We start from the raw sequence: 20185 nt of genomic DNA, 5'->3' as shown, positions 1-20185 counted from the left end.
AGAAAGGCCATTGCAACTATTTTATGTGCTGCTCACATACAGCGGCTCCAGTGTTCGTAAGCCTACGCTTGGATCTGATTTATGTACTGTGAGAGAAGTCACCAAGGCTGGAGTACCGCGTTCTGACAGCGAGCAGGAGCTCGCTAAGTGGACGGGGCTAAAACCAAACTGCCCGCTGCGGCTCCCTGCTGACAGAAGGCGGCTTTCCCAAAATTAAGGGCTCTGGACCCGGCTTCTCAGTTGTCGCATACAGCGTCCTCCCGGGGCACGAGCCCTGCTGTATGCGTAGAACAGCCGTGGCCAGACCTAACACAACTTGTGCCTCCTGCAGAGCCGCGGCCACCTGAGGAGGCACCCCCCGAGCTCCCCGCGCCACCACAGCCGACATTTTCTGTCACGCCCGCCTCGGCCGCCCGCCGTTCGGGGCGCGACCGCAGCCGGCGGCTGGAAACGCGAGGCGGGCCGGCACTCGTGGGCACGGGGCCCGATGGAGAACCGGCCCGAGCCGATCCCTGCCCGCGGCGCTTCCACACGCTGCAGGGGGGACCGGGAGAAAGCGGGGCGGCCACGGGGCCCCAGCGGCCAAGATGGCGCCGGGGCGGCGACGCCCGCGCAACCCCGCCCCGCCCGTCGCCATGGCAACGCGGCCCACGGCGCCCGCGCGGCCCCTCCCCTCCCGGCAGCGGCCCGGCCGCCCTCCCCCGCCACCGGCCTCGGCCCGGGGGTCCCGGCAGGGGGAGAGGCGCGGGGGGCGTCGCTCGTGGGGCAGGGGGAGGCGGGCGCGCGGCCCCGGGGTCCCCGTCACCGCCGCGTCACCCCCGCGCCTGCCTCGCCGCCGCCCGCGCCGCAACGCCTGCCGAACCGCCCGCCCTTCCGCGGGGCTCGAGCCCCATTGGCGCTCGGCGCGCCGCCCCCTGGAGAGCGCCGCCACCTATTGGCTCTTTCCCGCAAGGGGGGCGGGGCTTGGCCCTGCCGCCGCGGGGGCTCTTGGGCTTTGTAGTCCCCAGGCGCTACGGGACGCTGCTTCCCGGCAGCCTCGGTGCTGGCTTCCGGGAGCGGAGCCTCACCGGGCGGCAGGTGGGGGGCGGCGGGGCTGGGGCAGGGGGTGCTCGGCCGGGGCTCGGCCCCTCAGCGGGGGCTCCTCCGGCTGCGGCCGCCCGGAGTCTGACCGGGCCCTGCGGCAGCCGCCCGGGCCGCTTCCCCCGCCGGTGGGGGCAGGCCTGGGCCGCCCCGCGCGGGGCCTGGCCGAGGGGACCGGGGACCGGGGGCGGCGGGGCCGGACCGGACCGGACCCTTTGCCGGGCGGTGGCGATTTTCAGAATAACTTTACTAATTTATATCTCTTTTCCTGCGTTCTGGTTTTCTCACCTGCTCAAGCAACGAGCTCTGAGCGCGGGACAGCCCGCTCGCTGCTCGGCGTCTCCGGGGAGTGCTGATCTTGGTAAGCAGGTAGGTGGCGACGGATGAGGAGTAATTATAAGGCAGCCTCGGGGGGCTGAGGAGGGCTTCTAGTGAGTGCCGAGTTAATCGCTTCGCCCCAAAGCAAGAGCAGTCTGCAAATGTTCTCGGGGTGTTTGTCTAGCTTATTGCTAATGAGCAGATCTCCGCCGCTGATCCATCCTAGCGTACTTTTTTTTGACTTATGCAAGGATTTCTGCGGTCTTTCGCCAAAATCTTGCATGCTACAACTTAACTCCATTACATCTTGTCATATCCACTGTAGCCCCCAAGGAATGGGTTATTTCTGTCCTCTTTCTCTTTGCAGCAACCATTCACGCACTTGAAGGCCATCACACATCTCCTCCTCCTGGCTCCTTTTCTTTAGTCTGGATAACCCAATTTAGTCAGTTTGCTCTTTTTAGTCTTTAGGGCTCTGATCACTTTCACTCTTCTCCTCTGTATTTTGTTCAGCTGTTCTCTGTATTTTCTTAGGTGTGTTCACAGCTGATATCATGTTCCAGTTTAGTCTGGGGTGAAACTTTTGCCTTTTTTAAACTCTCAAGATGTAGGTAGTTAGAGCAGAGTCAGGGTGGTAGCAGTGAGGTTGGGAGTCTTGAATATTCTGGAGTCAAGTGTTAAGTTAACCTCTCAGTTGTGTCAAAACTGCTCTGACAACTTGCTGAAGATGTGTTTGTAACTTGTAACTGACGTGGGGCAGGTTCTGGTAAAGGCTAAACATCTGGGTTTCATGGTAAATGTACCCAATTAAAAAGGAGGTCTGCAGAGAGAGCAGCGAGCTCTGTTTTCATCTGAACGTGCACGTACGAACTGTCGTGGACTTTACCTCTTAACTGACTGCGAACATGCCTTTTTGCCTTCCAGTGGAAGCTTTAGTTTGTTGCGGTGAGAAACACTACTACTTTTCCTGCTTATGTTTCACCTATCCACTTATATATTTATGTTTTGATTGTGAGGTGGTCAGGGTGTTTCTGGTCTTTCACTTGTGTTCACCTGTGTATTCCTGCACGAGGCCCCTGCATTGCCAGTGTAATAGAAATTGCTATTATCAGGTGAAACAGGTGATGTCTTGAGAAAGGAATCACACATTAGCAACGCATGCTGATTAGGTAGAATGGGTGGTGCTTCTATGGTCCTAGCAAGTTAAAGAAGGCAGAGGGGGAAGCAAGCTATGGGAGAAATATCCACTGGGGGAGAAAAGAGGTAGGAGTTAAAGTTGATTCCCTTATCTTATAAGAAAAAGGGCTGGTGCTTGCGAGAAGAGGACTCCTCTTCTTGTATATTTATGCAAGTATATTTATGTTTTCTAATGTCACATCTGAGGCAACATAAAGACTAACTGCTGCTGAAAAGCACATTCTGTCTCTCCTTCATTGTTGCCAAGTGTGGCACTTGCATGACCCCCAAATGAATTAGTCTGAGGAGTTAAACTGGCAAGAAGCTTTCAAGAAGGAGAGAGTGCTTCTTGGTTAGCTCAGCTGCCCAACGTAGTATGTGGTGGGATCTGGCAAACCCCAGAAGTGCTGTATGGGAGGCAGTAAGACTAGAGGGATGGGAAAGCACTTCCCATTGGGTTGACTCAGATGTAGCCTGAAACCGCAGCTGAAGACCACAGCTGATAGATGCAGCTGTGTTGAAGAGCTTTTTATGAAGCACCAAATGAGAACGCTCTCCTGTGAGTAGTTAAAATGATTAATTTGCAATTGCTCCCCAAGGCTAGGGATGGAAAATAAACCTTTCAGACAGTCCTGAAACTGTGCTAGCTTTGTAATTAAGTTACTGTCTGCAGAGTGGTGGGTACAGCCAGATAACAAATGGGCAGGTGCGCGGCTGTTCAGAGCATTTCAGCTATTTCCAAGATTCACAGCAATAGGACTAGGCTGCTGCTGAAGTGCTGAAACAGTGGAAACAATCTCCTTATAACCTGATGACATGATGAAGTGTGCACCTCGTTCAGGTGATCTTAACTACTTTTGAGAGCAGTGTGCACTTGTTGGTATTAACGACCAAATTCTAGTTTAGGCAGGGCCATCCTGTGGTGCAAGACATGTTTTTGGTGCTTCTCCCGACACATCAATTTTTAATTCTCTCTGAATTATAAGACATACAGACCAAGAATTACATCCTTTTGTATAGCACTAAGCATGCTATCAGCACTTAAGTAGAAGTTTAATGTCTTCTCTTGATGAAGCTATCCAAAGGTGCCTTAGGCGTGTTTTGATCAGAAGGGGAGGAAATAAAGCCGGTGCTTCTGAAGTCTTAAAATGAGATTTGAAAGATGTTCTTAGCATTATTGGCTTTTATTTTCCTAGTGTATTCAAATCCCAGAGTCTCCTGCAGCAAGAAAGAACTGCCAGCAGAAACTCCTTGGCAAGTCTTATTGCTTCAGGCTACAGCAGGCTAAGAAGGCCATCAAAGTAAAGGTAGGAGTTTGAAACTCTGTGCCTCTGAGGTGACCTTGCCTCCAAGCCTTGGAGCTTCAGAGCTCCCCGGTGAGGCAGTACTCGGTGCAGGACAGAGATCAGCCAGCTCAGAGTTCTGCTTTGCTTTGGTCGCTCAGAGCGGGATGTCGGAGCTGAGTGATGAAGCCAGCGAGTCGGAGCTGCTGAGCCGCAGTCTCTCCATGTGGCATGGGGTCGGGCAGATGATTTGTCGGGAAGAACTGGATGTTCCTCTGGACTTGCACACGGCCTCCTCCATCGGCCAGTATGAAGTGGTGCAGGAGTGTATCCAGCGGTAAGGAGGGGCTGGAGAGGGCACAGCTCTCTTGTACTTAGTGACTTAACTTTTTTTTTCCTCTGGCTGCTGTACAGGTCTGCCTAACATGGCAAGAAGGGCACACCATGGAACTCCTGATGTGTTCTTAGGCACAAAGTTACAGGGGGCAATCCTGCTGGTTAAAAATGGTCTCTTCGGTGATTTGGTGGATGTTGTTCTAGAGCTGGTAGGAATTCCCATGCAGGCTTCAGTGCTAGATTCTATTGGGTTTTTTTTTCAGCATTCTTTGCATATGGTGGTGGTAGCAGAGACTGCTGGAATCTGCTGTGAGCTATATCTCCAGGCCAGTAGTTCAGCTGAATTCTTTTCTGTTATTTAGTGGAGATCTGGATTTGAATAAGAGGAACTGTGGTGGCTGGACTCCACTGATGTATGCTTCCTATATTGGCCATGACACCATTGTGCACCTGCTGCTGGAAGCAGGAGTGAATGTGAACATCCCAACACCAGAAGGACAGACACCGCTCATGCTGGCCTCCAGCTGTGGAAATGAAAGTGTTGCTTACTTCCTCCTCCAGGTGTGTATCCTGTAATAAATAGGTAAAGCCACACTGCATGGTTTAAATGCACAGAATAGGATTCTCCGTCAGTTGTGACCGAAGTTTGCAATTTGTTCTGTTGAGTCCAGCTTCCTGACAGGGATTTAAACTTTCTTGGTATCACACCACAGAGGGGCAGTGGCTAAGAGACCCAGCAGAGGGGATGCAGTAAAGAACATTCTCTGTTCTCTTGAAGCAAGGCGCAGAGCTGGAGATGAAAGATATTCATGGCTGGACTGCCTTATTTCACTGCACCAGTGCTGGACATCAGCAGATGGTCAAGTTCTTACTCGACAACGGGGCAAACGCCAACTGCAAGTAAGGAGAAATCTATCACTTTTGAAAAGATCTCTCATTTCAGATAGGAAAGCAACAGTTGATGTATGAATGCACTCAAACACAGACAGGAAGAAGATGCCTGCTTTTATCTCCTATCCTGCGCTTTAGGAAGTACGGTACGCTGTTAGCTAGTACAAGGACAGGTGACTTGCAAACAGAACAGTGGGGGCTGCCCATGTTGCTATCGCTTATTTAAACAAGCACAAGAGAAATTAGATTGACTACTGGCTTAATTATGGGATAAACTCCAAAAGAAAACAAGTGCGACCGTTCCTGAACTCAAGTTTGGTTTCTAGTTTTTGGAGTGTGCAGCAAATTCCTGTGACTTAGGAACCACCTGTACGTTTGTGTATTGAATTGCCTAGGGACAGCAAGAGGTTCTCGGCTTTGCTAGTTCCTGAAAAACAGATTTCGTCAATGAAAGGCAGATAGGCAGCTGGAGGAGCAGCATGTTGCTGTGCAGAGTAACACTTTCTGCATCTGTTTTATTGAGATAGGCCAGAATGCAGCGTGTATATATACAGCCAATATACTGTATAGTTTGTGATCAGCTAAGGGTGGAGGCTGGAAGTGTCCTATTATGATATGGCAAGGAATGCAACGCGTTTTTGATTATTCTGATCCATGTGTATTTGTTCCCTTTCTAGGGAGCCTGTGTATGGATATACACCTCTGATGGAAGCAGCTGCTTCTGGCCATGAGATAATTGTTCAATACCTTCTCAATCATGTAAGTGTCTGGACAGTTCTCTGTAAAGCTCAAAATCTGTGGTTTGAGCCTTCAGAGAGGGAGAACCACAAGACTAATGCCATAACAGTTCTAAGTGTTGTTTAATCACTGACAGTCACTCTGATCTAAAGTAATGAATTCCAAGGGCTGTTCTAAAAATAGCTGTTTTCTGAAAGCTAATACTCAGTGCACTGCTAGTCTTGCACAAGGAGGAGAAAGTCTGATGTGACTGAATATTGGCTGAATTAGGAAGCAGCTAATGCAGTAATCTGCATTGAGTTTACAGGCTTGCGTGCTTGGACTACTGGGCATCTTAAGTCTCTGTCCTAAAGCTTATCAAGAGACATGAATGCCAATGTTAAAGTTTTTAATATCCCACTCAGCTGGTCCAGCTGAATTCCAGAGGGAGGCAGCAATGCAAAACATTTCAGATAAAACTAAGTAGCTCCCAGTGGCAATGCACAAGAGCCATATGCCTCCTTGGCATTTGGGGATTGGGGAGACCAGATAGAAAGGCAACAAGGAATTCATAGTGCAGCTTGAACTGTCAAAGGTGAGCCTGTATTTCTGATGGGCTTGGAGAAATGAAGACAATTCTTTAGCTTCCTTGAAGATATTTTTTATGTAATACATATCTGCTATGAACACTTCAAATGCCTGTTTTTCTGTAGGGAGTGAAAGCAGATGTCAGAGATAACACTGGAGCCACGGCACGGACACTGGCTATGAAGTATGGACATACGAAGATTGTGGGGTTGATAGACTTGCATGCAGCCCCGGTACCCAAGGTCTTCTGCAGGGGTCCAGGTAAACAGGTTTTAGTTCCTTCATCTTAAGGTAGAACATGAAGATAGGTGCTTGATGTCTTGTAAGTATGGAATTACATATATGGGGTAATGTTAGCCGGTCTCTTTTGGAAATTCCAGTATTTTTTTAGGATGTAAGAGGCACAGATCCAACACTTTTTTTTTCTTGCCTGCTGGCCCTTTTCTGACCTAGTTAAACTTTCACCCTCTCTTTTAACGCTTCCTTTTTTCTTTTCATTGCTTTTATAGGACCAGTAATAAATAAGTAGGTACATGAACTATCATGCTGCTAACAGTCTTTGTTCGGACTACAGGAAAATATGAAGAGCTGAGTTCTTCAGATGAGTCGTGTTCTGCTCCCCAGAGACAGAGACCTGTTCGTAGGACCAAGGGTCCCAGCATCCATGATGGGCCCCAGGCTTTGGCTAAGATAACAGCAGTTGGAATCGGGGGAAAGAAGCAGTCTCGCTATGGTGAGAATAGTTTGAAGCCTAACTGCGACTCCTTCATGGTCTCAGGTGCTTTACAGCTATTTCTGTGCCAACAATTCTCTTTTCATTTGGGTTTTTCTATGCATGGCTTATACAGAAAGGAAAACAGTGAACTAACTCCCTCATACAAGGCTATAGAGCTTCTGGTTTAAAACCAGTCTATTGAATGCACTCGTGAGAGCTGGATATCGAGTGGAAAATTATCTGTAGAACAAACACTGCTCTTACTTCAATTACTGTTCCCCCTCACTCTTGAAAACAGTCCAGCTTCTCTTTTGAGGTGGGCTCAAAGGCTTGAGAGCCCTTCTCAGCTGATGACAAAGGAAGAGGTCACACGATCCAGGAAATAACTGATAAGGAAAGTAAATTTGCTACACCTGGACCTGTCAGCTTTGTTTTCCTTGATGCTTGAAGTACTGCTTCAAAAAAAAAGTTTAAGGCCTTTGTAGAAGGCTGGGAGAAAGATCATGACAGTTCAGACATTGACCACTGGATGCAGTGGTATGAACTTGCCTTCTCATGCATGTGTTGTAGCTATAGGTATTCCTCAGGCTGATTACCTAGTTTTCTGAAATAGCCAATATGGGCTTAAAAGCATATTCAACACTTGGTTCATTCTCTTAACACAGATGCATGCTACACCATGGGCAGTGACTGTATCAGCACAATAATCAGCTTCTGAAATGATAGTGGGATGTTAACACAGATGCGGAAGGGTTAGTTTTACATTGTGCTTGGCTGGGGGGGTGAAGTACAGTTGGCACTTTGCTGCCTTAAGCAGATGTTTTCCCACTTAGTGTGAGTGTGGAGATGAGAGGAAATGCTTGAAAGCTGCTCCATAAGTAAGGTACAGCTCTGCTATAAGGCTGTTCCCTCTGACTTTTCATCAATGCCATCATCTAAATAAAGTCCGGCTATTTGTTTGTGTGAGGGAAACTGTAGACATACACACTTTCTCCCCTGTGCTTTTTAAAATGGATTCTGCTAGTTGAAGTGACAGTCTCTTGGTTATTTTGAAATCCCTGAATGAATGCTCTTTCTGCTGGAACCTCCCTGGTAACTTGAATCCTAATTGCTCTGTTCCTTCTGCCTTTTTTGTGCACACAGAGCAGGTTCCTCCTCAGGGCTATGTTACCTTCAATGATGATGGCAGCTGTGAAGCAGATGGTATCCGGAACCGGGATGTTACCTCTCCAATTAATGAGCAGGATGTGGAGAGCAGCAGCAGCAGGGGTAAATCACTGTGTTGGAGAAAGAATCTACTTGCAAAGCTCACCTGGGTGTGGGACTGGCCCCTTGGCTTCCGTGTTCACTTTCCAATCTCCTTAGCTGTTAGGCAGCTGTGGTCACTGGATCTTCACCTCTGACCTGAGTCTGTAGCATCGTAGTATTGTACCACTGGCCAGAACCAGGTTGTGCTTGACCCTCCAAGCAGAGAGTGAGATGCCCCAGTGGGCAGGGAGAGGAAAGACCATTCTGAATGCTGCCTTCACCTCTGTCTTACTGTCTGTCAGTAAGACACCTCTGTCTTACCGTCACCTCTGTCTACTGTCAGTAGTAGGGCTGACCTTGAGAAATCCCAGAACCTGGAGGGGCAGAAGGGAGGCATTCTGGAGCAAGTAAGATATTCCCTTGGTAAAAGAGGTCCAGCAAATTGCCATTAATATGTTGAGGGCTGAAGTATCTCCCTTCTGAGGAAAGGCTGAGAGGGCCAAGGTGGTTTAGTGTAAAGGAGAGAAGGCTCTGTGGGGATGTCAGTGTGTATAAATATCTGAATGGAGGGTGTGAAGAAGACGGAGCCAGGCTCTTCTCAGTGGTGTCCAGTGACAGAACAAGAGGTGGCAGACACAAACTGAAATGGAGGAGATTGCCTCTGAACGTAAAGAAACAGTTTTTACTGTGAAGGTGACTGAACACTGGAACAGGATGCCTAGATGGGTGGAGACTCCCTTCTTGGAGATGTTGCCGTTACATGATTCTAGGTGACTAGCTTGAGCATGGTTTGGGACAAGATACCCTCTAGAGGTCCCTATGAACCTTGACCGTTCTATGATTCTGTGAAGCAGCACAAGGAAAGCATCTATGGGCGTTCCTAAACTAATGGAGGGTAATGTGGCACTGTGCTGGCCTTGCTCAAAGAGATTTTCCCTGGATTTCAGTAATGGGAGTGAGGGCTTATTGTAGGTAATAATTCACTTGTCCACCCTGTCGTCAAGAGCCTCACAGAAACACACAAACACACACTTGGCCTTCCGGCTCGCTGAGATATTAAGCAGACTAGGAGAAAGACTAGTGCGTGGGATCAGACTTGTGACGTGTCTGTCTCAGAACTGTCTTGTAATCATGAGTATTACAAGTGAAGGAGAAACCCAGAACAAGACCTCCTTTATGCCTTCCAGGAGACTTCCCTGATTGTCGTGTGGCAAAAACAGTCTTGAGTGTAATGAAGCTCAACCTCAAGATTTTCTTTCCTGTTCCTTTCCAGAGGATAATGTTTTCCTCACAAACAACTTAGCAACCATCAGGAGCAGCAGCAGCAGTAGTGAATGCCTGACCAAAGCCCTGGGGGTCAGCAGTGAAGGCTCCTTGGAAAGCAATGAGGTGAGGTTGTCCTTTTTTCTTTCTCTGCCTTCAGTTTGGCCTGTGCTGTTACCCTTCCACAGCCTGTTATGATTCTACCTCCACAGAAGGCTGCACTACCAGGCTGGGTGAGAAAAGGTACAGGAAGGCACGCAAAACCAAGTTTCTGTATTTGAAGATTACACATCGGCTTGTTTGGTCTCTGGCTAGTAGCCAACTATCAGAATATTCCCTCAAGTAGATTTTTTGATGTTGAGTGAATGGTTTTTAAGCTCTCTCTGTTGCTTCTGAACTCTTTCTTGAGCACCATCTATCTAGCAATCCGTAAAGGACATCACTTGCTAGAGCTGGGTCGATCGTTTAGCGTGGTGAGGTAATAGGCAGTATTGTAAGATTTAGAGAAGCACAGTAATGCTACATTGTCACCCTGAAATACAGAAAAGGGAAGAGGTGGTTCAAGTCACAGCTCATGCTTCAGAGCCAGCTCTGGGCTGGTACGTAGAAGGGTTGTGAACACAGATCCTGTTTCTTGAGGTGCTTCTCACAAATGGGAACTCAGTGCATTGTATTGGTCTGGGGAGGATTTGGTGCTGCTCTCTGCTCCCGCATGCTACTTCATAGGCTGGAATTGCAAGAGCCTGTTAATTCCAGGCCAGTCTAGAGCAGTGCTATAACAAGGTGCTATCCTGACAGTGATTTGACTCGGCCCTTTCTGAAAATGTTTCTAGTCGTCATTGCTTGTATTTGTAGACCATTGTCTGGATTTAGAGCTTTAGGCTTGGAGCCTGCACTTGTTAGACATAGTGCTCATGGCACCTTTGCATGACTGTCCTTGACCCAACATTCCCTGTTGTGTTCTTTCCTTTTTCAGGATTCTGACCACACAAACAGTCCTCCAAGTCGGAAACAAGCCAAAAGTTTTAAGGTCAAGAACCGCTACAGCAACAGTGATAACCAGTGGACCCACTGCCCAGGGAAAGCTGGAGGCTCTAGTCAGCACCTCATGCTTCCAGAGCCCCCTGCCTATACAGGACCCCAGGTAACTGAGGACAGAAAGCTATCTTTGAAGTGATGCAGACCACATCACTGTATCAAGCCTGGGAGGTTTCTTTGAAATTGTTCAAGCTGCTTTCTTGGCCTTCTCAGATAAAAGGAAAGCTGTCATCAAAATGTCTATGATACCCACCCCCTGCCCAAATATAAATACTTGTGAAAGAGCAATTTCTTGTACAAAGAACTGCTTGTTTAGGTGTTGGTGTTGCTTGGAGGGATATTACAGATCCTTCAGGGCTGTGGTGGGGACTAGGGCAAATGGTGGGGGGTTAGCTGTCTCTTCTGCAGTTGTTACAGGAGGTAGTAGCTGCAGTGCACAGGCCAGGACGAGTCATGACTTGCTGGAACCCAGGAAGGCATAACAATAACAAGAGGAAGCAGATGTTTATGGTGAAGAAGAGAGCTGATGCTTTTGTTTGTGAGAGCGTAAATAGTTTTTGTATGGGCTGCAGGACCTGGCAACGTTCCTTGAGCAGATTGGGTGCCTGAAGTACCTGCAAGTGTTTGAGGAGCAAGATGTTGACCTCAGGATTTTCCTGACCCTCACAGAGAGTGACCTGAAGGAAATAGGCATCACGTGAGTATCTGTCAGGTAGTTCTTATCTCTTCCCTTAAAACTACAAATGCAACCTGGTAAAGAAAGCTTAGCTGGTGAGTGCTTCTCTGTTTTGGTAGTCTCCCGCACAACTTTGATATCCCTTAGTTCCTGGCCACAACAAGCTTTTGTTGTGGATGGTGCCCTTGGAGGAACCAGGAGGTAGCAAAGGTCCTGCAGGCATCTTGTTGGGCACGGGCACAGACAATGCTGTGTTTGCTCCCTGACAGTTTGTCGTTTTCCCACCAGCCTGTTTGGACCCAAGAGGAAGATGACTTCTGCTATTGCCCGATGGCACAGCAATGCCCGGCCACCCAGTGATGCCCTGGAGCTGGCCTATGCAGATCGGCTGGAGGCTGAGATGCAGGAACTGGCCATTCAGCTGCACAAGGTAAGAAGTCTGCCAGGAGCTGCTCAGTGGCTTATCATGGTCTAATGAGTGACCGGTAGCGTGTTTCTATGTTCTGCCTCTAATGGACTGGGATAAAGGAACAGGCATAACTTCCAGAGGACACACTAGGCATTGAGTAGATCAGTTAACCCCATAAATACAAATTTTCCCCTCTGCATTCACCTGAGAACTAAAATGAGAGGGTGAGGGGAACTGACTACCTGCCTTTTTTGGTAGTGTCACTTCACATGAAGTTGTGCAGCCATCTGCAAACGGGCTTCTACTGATTTAGGAAATTAGGTCTTCTGAATATCTTTGGAAAAGGAGAGCAAGAGGAAACTGTAACTTTGGGGCTGGTCTTGGTGTGGATAGAATCTCTGTTCAGTGTATAAATCTTGGGCAGTTTCATTTCTGCTGGTTTTGGCATGTTTCTGCAGGGACCCTCTGGCTGCCAAACCCATTAAAACAGCAGGGACGTGTCAGAGCAGGCATGTGTGAGAGTGATGTACAGTACTTGCAGTGTAGTCATCTGCACTCTGTTCTGCTGTAGAGGTGTGAAGAGGTGGAGGTGATGAAGGGCCAGGTGTGCCAGGAGCAGAAGCTGCGTGCGGTGGCCGAGAGCTGTTTGATGGAGCGGGATGAGACCTGGAATGCCATCCAGTGCCAGCTCAGAGAGGCTCAGGCCATCACCAAGGATGCTGGGGTCTTACTGGATCAGATCAAGTAAGTTCTTCCCAGCAAATGTCACTGAAGCTAATGGGGAAAATGGGGATTTGGGCTATGCAGAGATCAGAGGTCATACTGTCACTCTTACAGGTGATACATAGGGTAAGGCAGGACAGCTCGTGAGGCATCTGAACTCATTCTGGATCCTCTGTGGCTTTCTCTAGTGGAAAGTCATGGCCATGTGAGCAGATACGAAGCCTTGATTAGATGCATGAGTTATAAATGGGCTGTTTTTTTCAGTGCCGAGTGCTCCTATTCCAACTCAAAGATGAAGGGACTCAGCTCCTTTGGAACCAAAAGCCTAAGTGCTTATATGAGACCCAAGTACTAGGGGGCATGTGGCTTGGTGACTGCATGAATGCAGGAAAGAGTTTCTAACTTCCAAAGAGTATCAAAGGACTTCCAGTGTCCGATCCTGGCTAGCGAAGAATACTCTTTTTTAGCAGCTCTGATTCCTAACAGAGAGAAGCCTGCCCTGTTCATGCCCACCACTGCCTCTGAGTTCCGTCTTCCCCTACCTGCTGTTATGTCCTTTGCTGCCTTTGGGGTACTCTTCTCCATGCCCCAGCTGAGCCGCTGTTCTGTCCCGGGCCCTGATCTATTGGTTGATAGGACTGACGTGTCCTTGAAGATGACAGTAGTCCTACTGCTACAGTTTCTAGTCTAACAGGGGAGAAGGCTCAGCTCACGCCCAAGCCAGGGATTGGCTTCCAAAGGAGAGCAGAGTGATATTCCCAGAGCACTCTTCCCACTGAGGAGCTGAGGCTGCACTGTTTGAACTGATAGCATGATGATGTTAACCAGAGAACTTTATGCGTGCCCCTGATGACTGTCCTGAGGTAGCTTCATTTGCCCATTAGAAACCTTGGACTGGGGTTGATTCTCATATAAACCAGATGCAGCCCCTGGCTTAGGCTTTCTCCTGCTCACCCCACCTCCTCCTTCTCTTCTCCCCCCGCAGCTCCTCTGTGGACAGGGGCAGAGATTGCTGTGGAGATGGGGCACAGTGGAGAGCGCCCTGAGCTTTGTCTGGGGCACGTCTTCCTCTTCCTGGGAAGGAACAAGGAGCAGTTTGTAACCCAGGGCGTTAGATGTGGTCCCTCGGCATCCCAAGCAGGTACTTGCAGGATGTAGGAGGGCACAGACCGGCATGCTGTTCCAGAAACCACCCTGTGCATTTCTGACTGGCTTTGTCTTGTTTGGCAGATCCTGTCAAGCAGAGCTGTCCTCCCGGCTAACCCAAGAGCAGGCAGCTGGCAGAGCACTGGACACAAAGGTGCAGCTGGGAACCGGTGAGAGTTGAGTAGTATGTCTGGGGAAGGAAGAGCTTATCAAACCAAAGAAACAGGAGCAGAGGGTGGGCAAACAGTGGGAGACCCTAGAGCAGGCCATGTGCTTGCCTTTCACTGCTGAGAGGGAGAGGCTAGGTGTGATTTGGAATGCTAGATGAGCAGGTAAATGCTTACACTTAGTATAAAAAGTCTTGCTTGGGGAAAGCATCTGAAGTGTCCAAGGTGTTTGGGTTTTCACTGCAGCAGAGTTTCTTTGAAGCTCTTGATCCTTAGCAAGTCAGAAGTCCTGGGGTCTGGCAGGTGTTTCTGGCTAAAAACGTAGAGCTGTAGCACAGGCACTCAGTGGCAGTCGTGCTTAAAGATCCTGTGGCTTCCCCTTCCTGCACTGCAGTGTGGGCCCCTCAGGTGTGTTACTGCACTGTGCACTAGAGCAAGGTCTGAATCAGAACCAGTGGTGGTTCAGTGACCCAGTCTGGTGGATTGTGCTGCTCACGTAGTGAGGCAAACGGCTGTACGTGGCTGGGTAGGGTTGGCTCTCCAGCTCCTGATCACAAGGAGCTACCAAATGGCCATGCTGCCCTACGTGATGTGCTCTTCACTGCTTGTGTTTTAAAAGTGACGTAATCAGAGATGATGATTTCAGTCTGCTACACTTAATCTTTGAGATCTGTCTTACTGTGTGACCAAGCCAGTATTTCTGAGGGGGGGGGGGCGGGGATCACAAGTGGTATAATTGGTGGGGGAAAAAACTCAGTTTCTGCCATGGGCAGTTCCAGTTCCCTTCACATGTGACTCAGAACCCCCAACTGGAAGCACTTTGGGTGTAGACACCTCACAGCAACACCAAGCCCTTCTCTCTGTTCTGTTGCAGAGCATGCAGATTGACAAATGTGTGGTTTCTTTCTTGCAGTGCGGGAAGGATGGCCACCTTCCTTGAAGTCTCTGAGCTTGCCTGAGCTGTCAGCTGTTCTAGAGAAGTGTGTGGGAGAAATGGGTAAGGTGGGGGAGGACTCCGGTCATGTGAAGTGACTGTTGTGCTGGAGGGGAGGCATGGCGGGGCAGGCTTTTGATGGTTTGGCAGTGGTATGGGTTGGAGGGAGCTAACAATCCCCCCATCGCTGAGGGAAGTCTCCCAACTATGAAGCTGTTGCTGGCATTTTCTTGCACTTACTCTCACTGCAGACGTTGGGCTCTGCCTTAGCCTCTGCTGACAGGTCCAGACTGAGAAGGGGATCCATAGCTCCCTGTGTCTTCCTTGCTGCTGTCCTCTCCTGCTGCTCAGTGATCAGAGCTGCATGTGAAGGGGTTCCCAAAGCGTGTGCCCTGCAGACAGGAACTTGTCCCAGCAATATGCACGGTTTTGTTCCATGGGTCCTGCAAGATGCAAGGAAGAAGATGGCATAGAGGCAGGATAATGGTGGCTGAATGCAGTCTGCAGCCTGCTCTTTACCACTCGCTGGCCTATTGCTGACAATGATTTTTCCTTTTGGTTTGTCCTCAGGTAAAGCTCTGCAGACTGTGACTCAAAACCTCCAAAGGCTCCAGGCCCCAGGGCAGGGCGGGCAGAGCTGGCTAGAGCCATAACGAAGCAGGATGGTGAGTGGGAACTAATGATAGCTAGAAAGGGCTGTGGAATTGAGGGAGCATCATTCCTTGCAGCAAGTGACAGCCATCCGTGGCTTGTGCCCAGTGTTTGCTCGTAGCATCCACCATGAGGCATTACTCCGGTCCTTATGTGCCCTTTGACTGGTTTTCTGTTTGGAAAAATCTGTCTTTGTGTCCCCCAGGAGGGTAACTGTCCTGTTTTTCCTGGTGGCTGCAGGAATACTGACGTCGGGTGACTGTTCCACCCGGAAGCTGAGTGTGCCTGGGAGAGTGAACGTGAGCACTGTGCTGGCAGCACCGCAGCTCTGCTGAGAGCTGGCCGATGTGTGGAAGAAGGTCTTGGCCATCAGAGAACGTGCCTGGGAGAATGAGGGACAGCAGAGGACAAGGACTCAGCAGCTGTATGGGCCTGACTGTTGTCTAGGTTCCCAGGAACATGTTGTCTGTACTGGAAGGTTAAGTTAAGAGGACAAGCACTGAGCCCAAAGGGTTTATCTGCCTTAAACTCCCTGTAGCCTTTGTCATTGAGGGCTGCGTGGTGTTAGAAAGCTGACAGCTACCTACAGCAATCAGTTATCCTTTTCAGAATCCGCTCCTGAAGGCCTCCAACACACATGGATTGGTAGTTGCTCAGGAGCTGACACAGAAAATGTATCTGAGGCAATAAGGAGGGCAGGCTTGTTGTGGATGACTAAAGTGAGCAGAGGTGGTGGTGTTTTGCAGTGAGCTCCAGAGAAGCTCACGCAGCCCTAGTCTGTAGCTGGAATGACTTCCCTACTGCTGTCTCAGATCTGTACTTCAAAACGTCTCCTAGCCAGCCCGCCTTGGTTCAATTCAGATTCTTGCCCGCCCTCCGGGGTCACTTTTGATCATGTTTTTCACTCCCAAATAACTGTTTTTTGTGGTAAACGCTTTGTGGCAGAGACTCCAGTGGTCAGGTTTGTCGGTGCCAAGATCCCAACACTGACAGTGGTTGCAAGGCAGATGTGCCCCTGGAAGGACATGAGAGAGAAGGAAAAGCTCAAGACTGTTTGATCTCCTTTGCCTCTGGCAAACAACAGAGTGCCAAGGCGGGCAGAACAAGAACAGAGGAATAGATCTGTCCCCACGCGGGAGGTGGATTTAAAAATAAAAATAAAATCATATCCCAGTTGCAGATGTAGCTGCAGTGCAAAGCTTTAGTCCCCAGCTTTGCCTGCCTTTGGTTTCCAGGCTTCAGTGCTAGGAAATAGGGCTGCTGAGGCGTTCTTGTGTTGGCACTGTGGGTGTTTTCAAAGGGCAACCGCATGGCGCAGGAAGAGGCCCCCTCCCAAGGGGACTGCCCGGTCTCTTGGAGCTGGGCAAACAGCCACAGGGGCTCTGGTGACAGTTACATCGTATAAAATGGCTTCCAGCACTGTGCAGCAGCTCTGTTCCTGCGTATTGCTGAGTCCAAGGCAAGTGGGAGGTGGGTAGGGAATACCTGTGGTCTGACCGATGGCCTTAATGAGTCTGGAGAAGTCCCCTTCTCTTTGCTGAGAAGGGGAAGAAACTGTGTTCCTTCTGATTATTTTTTTAACCTTAATCACAAATGCTGAAACGCAAAAAAAACATCCCAGCTCCATCCTTAGCTAGTTATCCCCTTCTGATCAACTGCCCAGGGCTATTTAGGCTTGAAAATGAGTCTGCATTTGGTGAAGGTGACATCCAGTTGGGCTGTCCCAGTGAATTGTCCCTGCACTTTGGGGGGCAGTCCTGGGGCACTGAGGCAGGTATGTACACCACTTGGCACACCTGCACTGCCGCAGCCTGTGTGCACTTGACAGCATGCTCAGCTGGGGAACGTTGCCTTCTATTCATGTTTAACTCTTGAAATGAAAAAGCTGCTGTTGTGCCCCTTGTTTGGGGGATGACATGGGTGTATGCAGGTGTCAAGTGCTGCAGGCAGTAGGACGAGGCTGCAGGAGCTTTCATGCTGAAGCACTATTGTTGTGGCAGAGGCAGCTATTCTGAGGCAGCATCCCTGAAAGCTGCTCAGAGTATTGAGGATGTGCTAGGAGCAGGATTTGGGGCCTTGTCCTTCGTTCCCCCCTACGGAACAGGGGTAGGCTGGAGACTCGCAGCCTGGAGGAGTAGACAGGAGACTTCACACCTACAGTGTGAAGAAAGCCCAACAGAAAAGGTTCTCTGGGAGCCCAGATGTAAAGGCTCAGAAGGGTGCTAGAGTGTCCCAAGGGGGACGCCAGGGAAGGGGCTTTATAGAACTGTTCCCTTGAGGAAGCAATCCCTTGGATGTGTGACTTGAAACAGTATTCAGTGCTGAAAGGGTGGCTGTGCAGGCAGCAGGGAGTCTGGTGCTACCCGTAGTCAAGCTGTCCAAATTAAATAGCGTTTGTTGACTTGGCTAAAACAATAAAAACTGAAAACCTGTTTCTGGTGTCTGGTGTGTGGGCTTCTTGGGAGGGAGCTGGTGTAGAATTGTGAATAACCTGACCGATTCATTTCAGGACCATCAGGAATACGTAGTGTTTCTAGCTTTCTCCCCCAGGTGGCTGCAGGGCTCTGGGGCTGCCTTGTCCATGGCTTCCCAGTCCCTGCCTGGCCCCTGTTGGAGGTGATGCCCTGGCAGTGCTAGCTGGGTAGGTGGTGTGGGAACTCGTGTAGTCAGCAGTATCAGCGCTGCGGAGGAGGAGTGTGCATAGGTAAGCGTGAGCCTTTTTACTTCCTAGCTGGGAACTGCCACTTTTACACCCAAAAGGTCCTAGCTGCTTGAGAAAGGTGGCGGTCTCTGCAGTAGCTCAGAAATGAGTTTAGGCCTTGTTGAGTTGCGTGCTGGGGTTTTCTTAAGATGAAATGCTGATCTTGGGCCCAGCTCTGGTCTGAGACTTGTGAGCTGTGGCAGTGTGACTGCGCTCTGCCAAACCCTCAGCCAAGCTCTGATCTGTCACTAGAGACAGGTGGGCAAGAGGAGCTACCATTCAGCAGCTGTAACATAAACCTTCTGTCTGGTCAGAAGTAAAGCTGCTGTGTTGAAACACAAACAAAGCTGACCTGTGGGCTGAACTGGTGGGAGTGGAGCAGAGAAGACTCACACTTGGATCCCTGTGGTCCCTGTATCCTGCATCAGCCTGCCTGTGGGACAGTGTGCAACCAGGGCTGGTCCTATACCCAATTCTGAAGCCGCTGGGAGAAAGCTGGCGCCAGCTTCCCTGCTTCCCTTTCATGCTGTCTTTTTTAAGGTCATGGTGTTGAAAACTGCTACTTGTCTCTTCTCAGCTTCATCTTGCACGCAGCAGCACTTGGGAGAAGAGTACAGGGAACCCAGGGGCCAGTGTTTGGGGGGGGGCAACTAGCTGATCTCAGGAGGAGGGCTAGCTCTTCCCCCGGCAGTGTGTCTCTGCAGGCCCAGCAGCAGCTCCTGGGGCCATTCCCTGCTGGGACTGGCAGCACCCAGCGAAGGGCAAAGAATCCAGGCTGCAATCCAGCTCCTGGCCGGGAGAAACTACCTGCTTCCTTGTTCTGCGTGTGACTCGGCTCTCCTGGTACAAGAGCTGGCATGGAATTGTGGTAGCTGTTTGTATTATTTATCACCACGTTGACTTATTTTGCTGTTTTTGTCCTTGTGCACCCTGTAATGTAATCCCAGGGTGGGGAACACGGTGCTATCTTGAGCCAGGGGCTCTTGGTGCCTGTTTAGTAACCTATAGTGAGGAGCGTGTGTGCATAAGTGCACATCAGTGCTCTTACATACACAGCTGCCTTTACCTTGGTGCCTGAGAGCCACTTCCCTCCCTCAGAGCAGACACGTGGCATGCTCTGCTTGCTGAAAAATAAACATTTATTTACATCTGAAAAGAGTCAATGTGCAAAATGGTCTCACAGGGGTTACATCTGTCCAGCAAAACTCCTGCTTGGCCCTCCAGCTTCACATGCCAGTGGGGCTGAGCTCTGTCCTTCCCGTGCTCAAGGCAGCTCTCCTCGAGCCCCTGTGTTTGCAAGAGGCTCAGCCCGTGAGCCCGGGGGCTGTGCGAGCCCCTTGCTCTGTGCTGGAGCACCACCTGTGTCCACTTGCATGCAGCGGGGAGTAAGAGCTGCTTCCTCCCTCCTGATGGAGCGGCCGTTGCAAGGCAAAGCGTTGTGCAGCAGGAGTTAGGGACTAACTGTCTGTCCTGCTGCTGAAGGCGAGAGCAAGGGGGCTGGGGTGGTGCTGGCGGCCGTTGCTGTGCTCAGCCCTCACCCCTCACGGGAGCACCAGGACCACTCCTGGACACAGCTCTCGGCTGCAGCCAGCCAGGTGCACGCGGCTGGGCTCTGCTGGGCTTCCAAGGCGAGGTGCGGAGACGCTGCTGGAGGCTCTTCTGTGGTTTGGGTGCTCTGGGGCTGGGGTCCCCATCCCAGCAGGGGTGCTGAGCTGGGCCACGGCAGCAGAGACTGGGCTCCCAACAGGCTACTTGGTGGCGAGGGTGTACAGCAAGTGCTCGGCCCCCTCCTGGAAAGCAAGGCTCTTCACAGGCAGCTGCTGCATAGCCGGGCCCCAAAATACCCAGCCTTTTGCCAGCCTTCTCTTCCCGAGCCTGCGGCATTTCCCGTGCAGGGCTTTACAGCGCTCACTGGGGAGGAGGAGGTGGCTGGGCCTGGGGGGGCCGGGGCTCAGCTCCCCCCTCCCGCTGTGGGCAGGCCGGGGTCCGAGTCCTTCGCTCTCCCCTGCAGTGGTTTTCCCGGCCCCACCAGAGAAGCAGCGCTGTCCTTCCTACAGGGCAGGATTAACACAAGTTCAAGTGCTCAAGCGCTGCGCTAAGCTGCGTGTGTGCCACTCAGCTGGCG

At 50.5% G+C, this 20185-nt stretch overlaps 2 protein-coding genes across 6 annotated transcripts in view; one reads left to right on the top strand and one right to left on the bottom strand.

Annotated features, from left to right (window-relative positions):
* The window catches only part of DNAAF8 (dynein axonemal assembly factor 8), a 96563-nt gene extending 96133 nt beyond the window's left edge, over window positions 1-430 (bottom strand). The window contains exon 1 of the mRNA XM_035549110.1: window positions 344-430. The gene's annotated coding sequence lies outside the window, so the exon portion shown is untranslated. The remainder of the gene's footprint in view (window positions 1-343) is intronic.
* A 550-nt stretch (window positions 431-980) lies between these two features.
* On the top strand, window positions 981-17793 carry ANKS3 (ankyrin repeat and sterile alpha motif domain containing 3). 5 transcript variants are annotated; one of them, XM_035549108.2, is made up of 19 exons: window positions 981-1077; window positions 1378-1449; window positions 3771-3881; window positions 4019-4194; window positions 4556-4754; window positions 4972-5093; window positions 5762-5843; window positions 6515-6650; window positions 6964-7122; window positions 8248-8373; window positions 9626-9741; window positions 10592-10759; window positions 11226-11350; window positions 11618-11759; window positions 12310-12482; window positions 13692-13777; window positions 14688-14771; window positions 15279-15373; window positions 15600-17793. In XM_035549108.2, exons 4-18 carry the CDS (start codon window positions 4025-4027, stop codon window positions 15359-15361), a joined length of 1971 nt encoding a protein of 656 aa, XP_035405001.1. In that variant the 5' UTR covers window positions 981-1077; window positions 1378-1449; window positions 3771-3881; window positions 4019-4024; the 3' UTR covers window positions 15362-15373; window positions 15600-17793. The 5 variants fall into 5 exon arrangements, 4 of the variants coding, with proteins under 4 accessions (XP_035405001.1, XP_050569837.1, XP_050569838.1 ...); XM_050713880.1 differs by having other exon boundaries at window positions 990-1077; window positions 1378-1441; XM_050713881.1 differs by having other exon boundaries at window positions 996-1077; window positions 1378-1441; window positions 3787-3881; window positions 15600-17787.
* Window positions 17794-20185: the final 2392 nt, after the last annotated feature.

This window comes from Cygnus atratus, chromosome 15 (assembly GCF_013377495.2).
Source record: "Cygnus atratus isolate AKBS03 ecotype Queensland, Australia chromosome 15, CAtr_DNAZoo_HiC_assembly, whole genome shotgun sequence".
Taxonomy (NCBI): domain Eukaryota; kingdom Metazoa; phylum Chordata; class Aves; order Anseriformes; family Anatidae; genus Cygnus; species Cygnus atratus.
The sequence above is the reverse complement of the archived record's forward strand: the minus strand, read 5'-3'. Positions and strand labels throughout refer to the sequence as shown.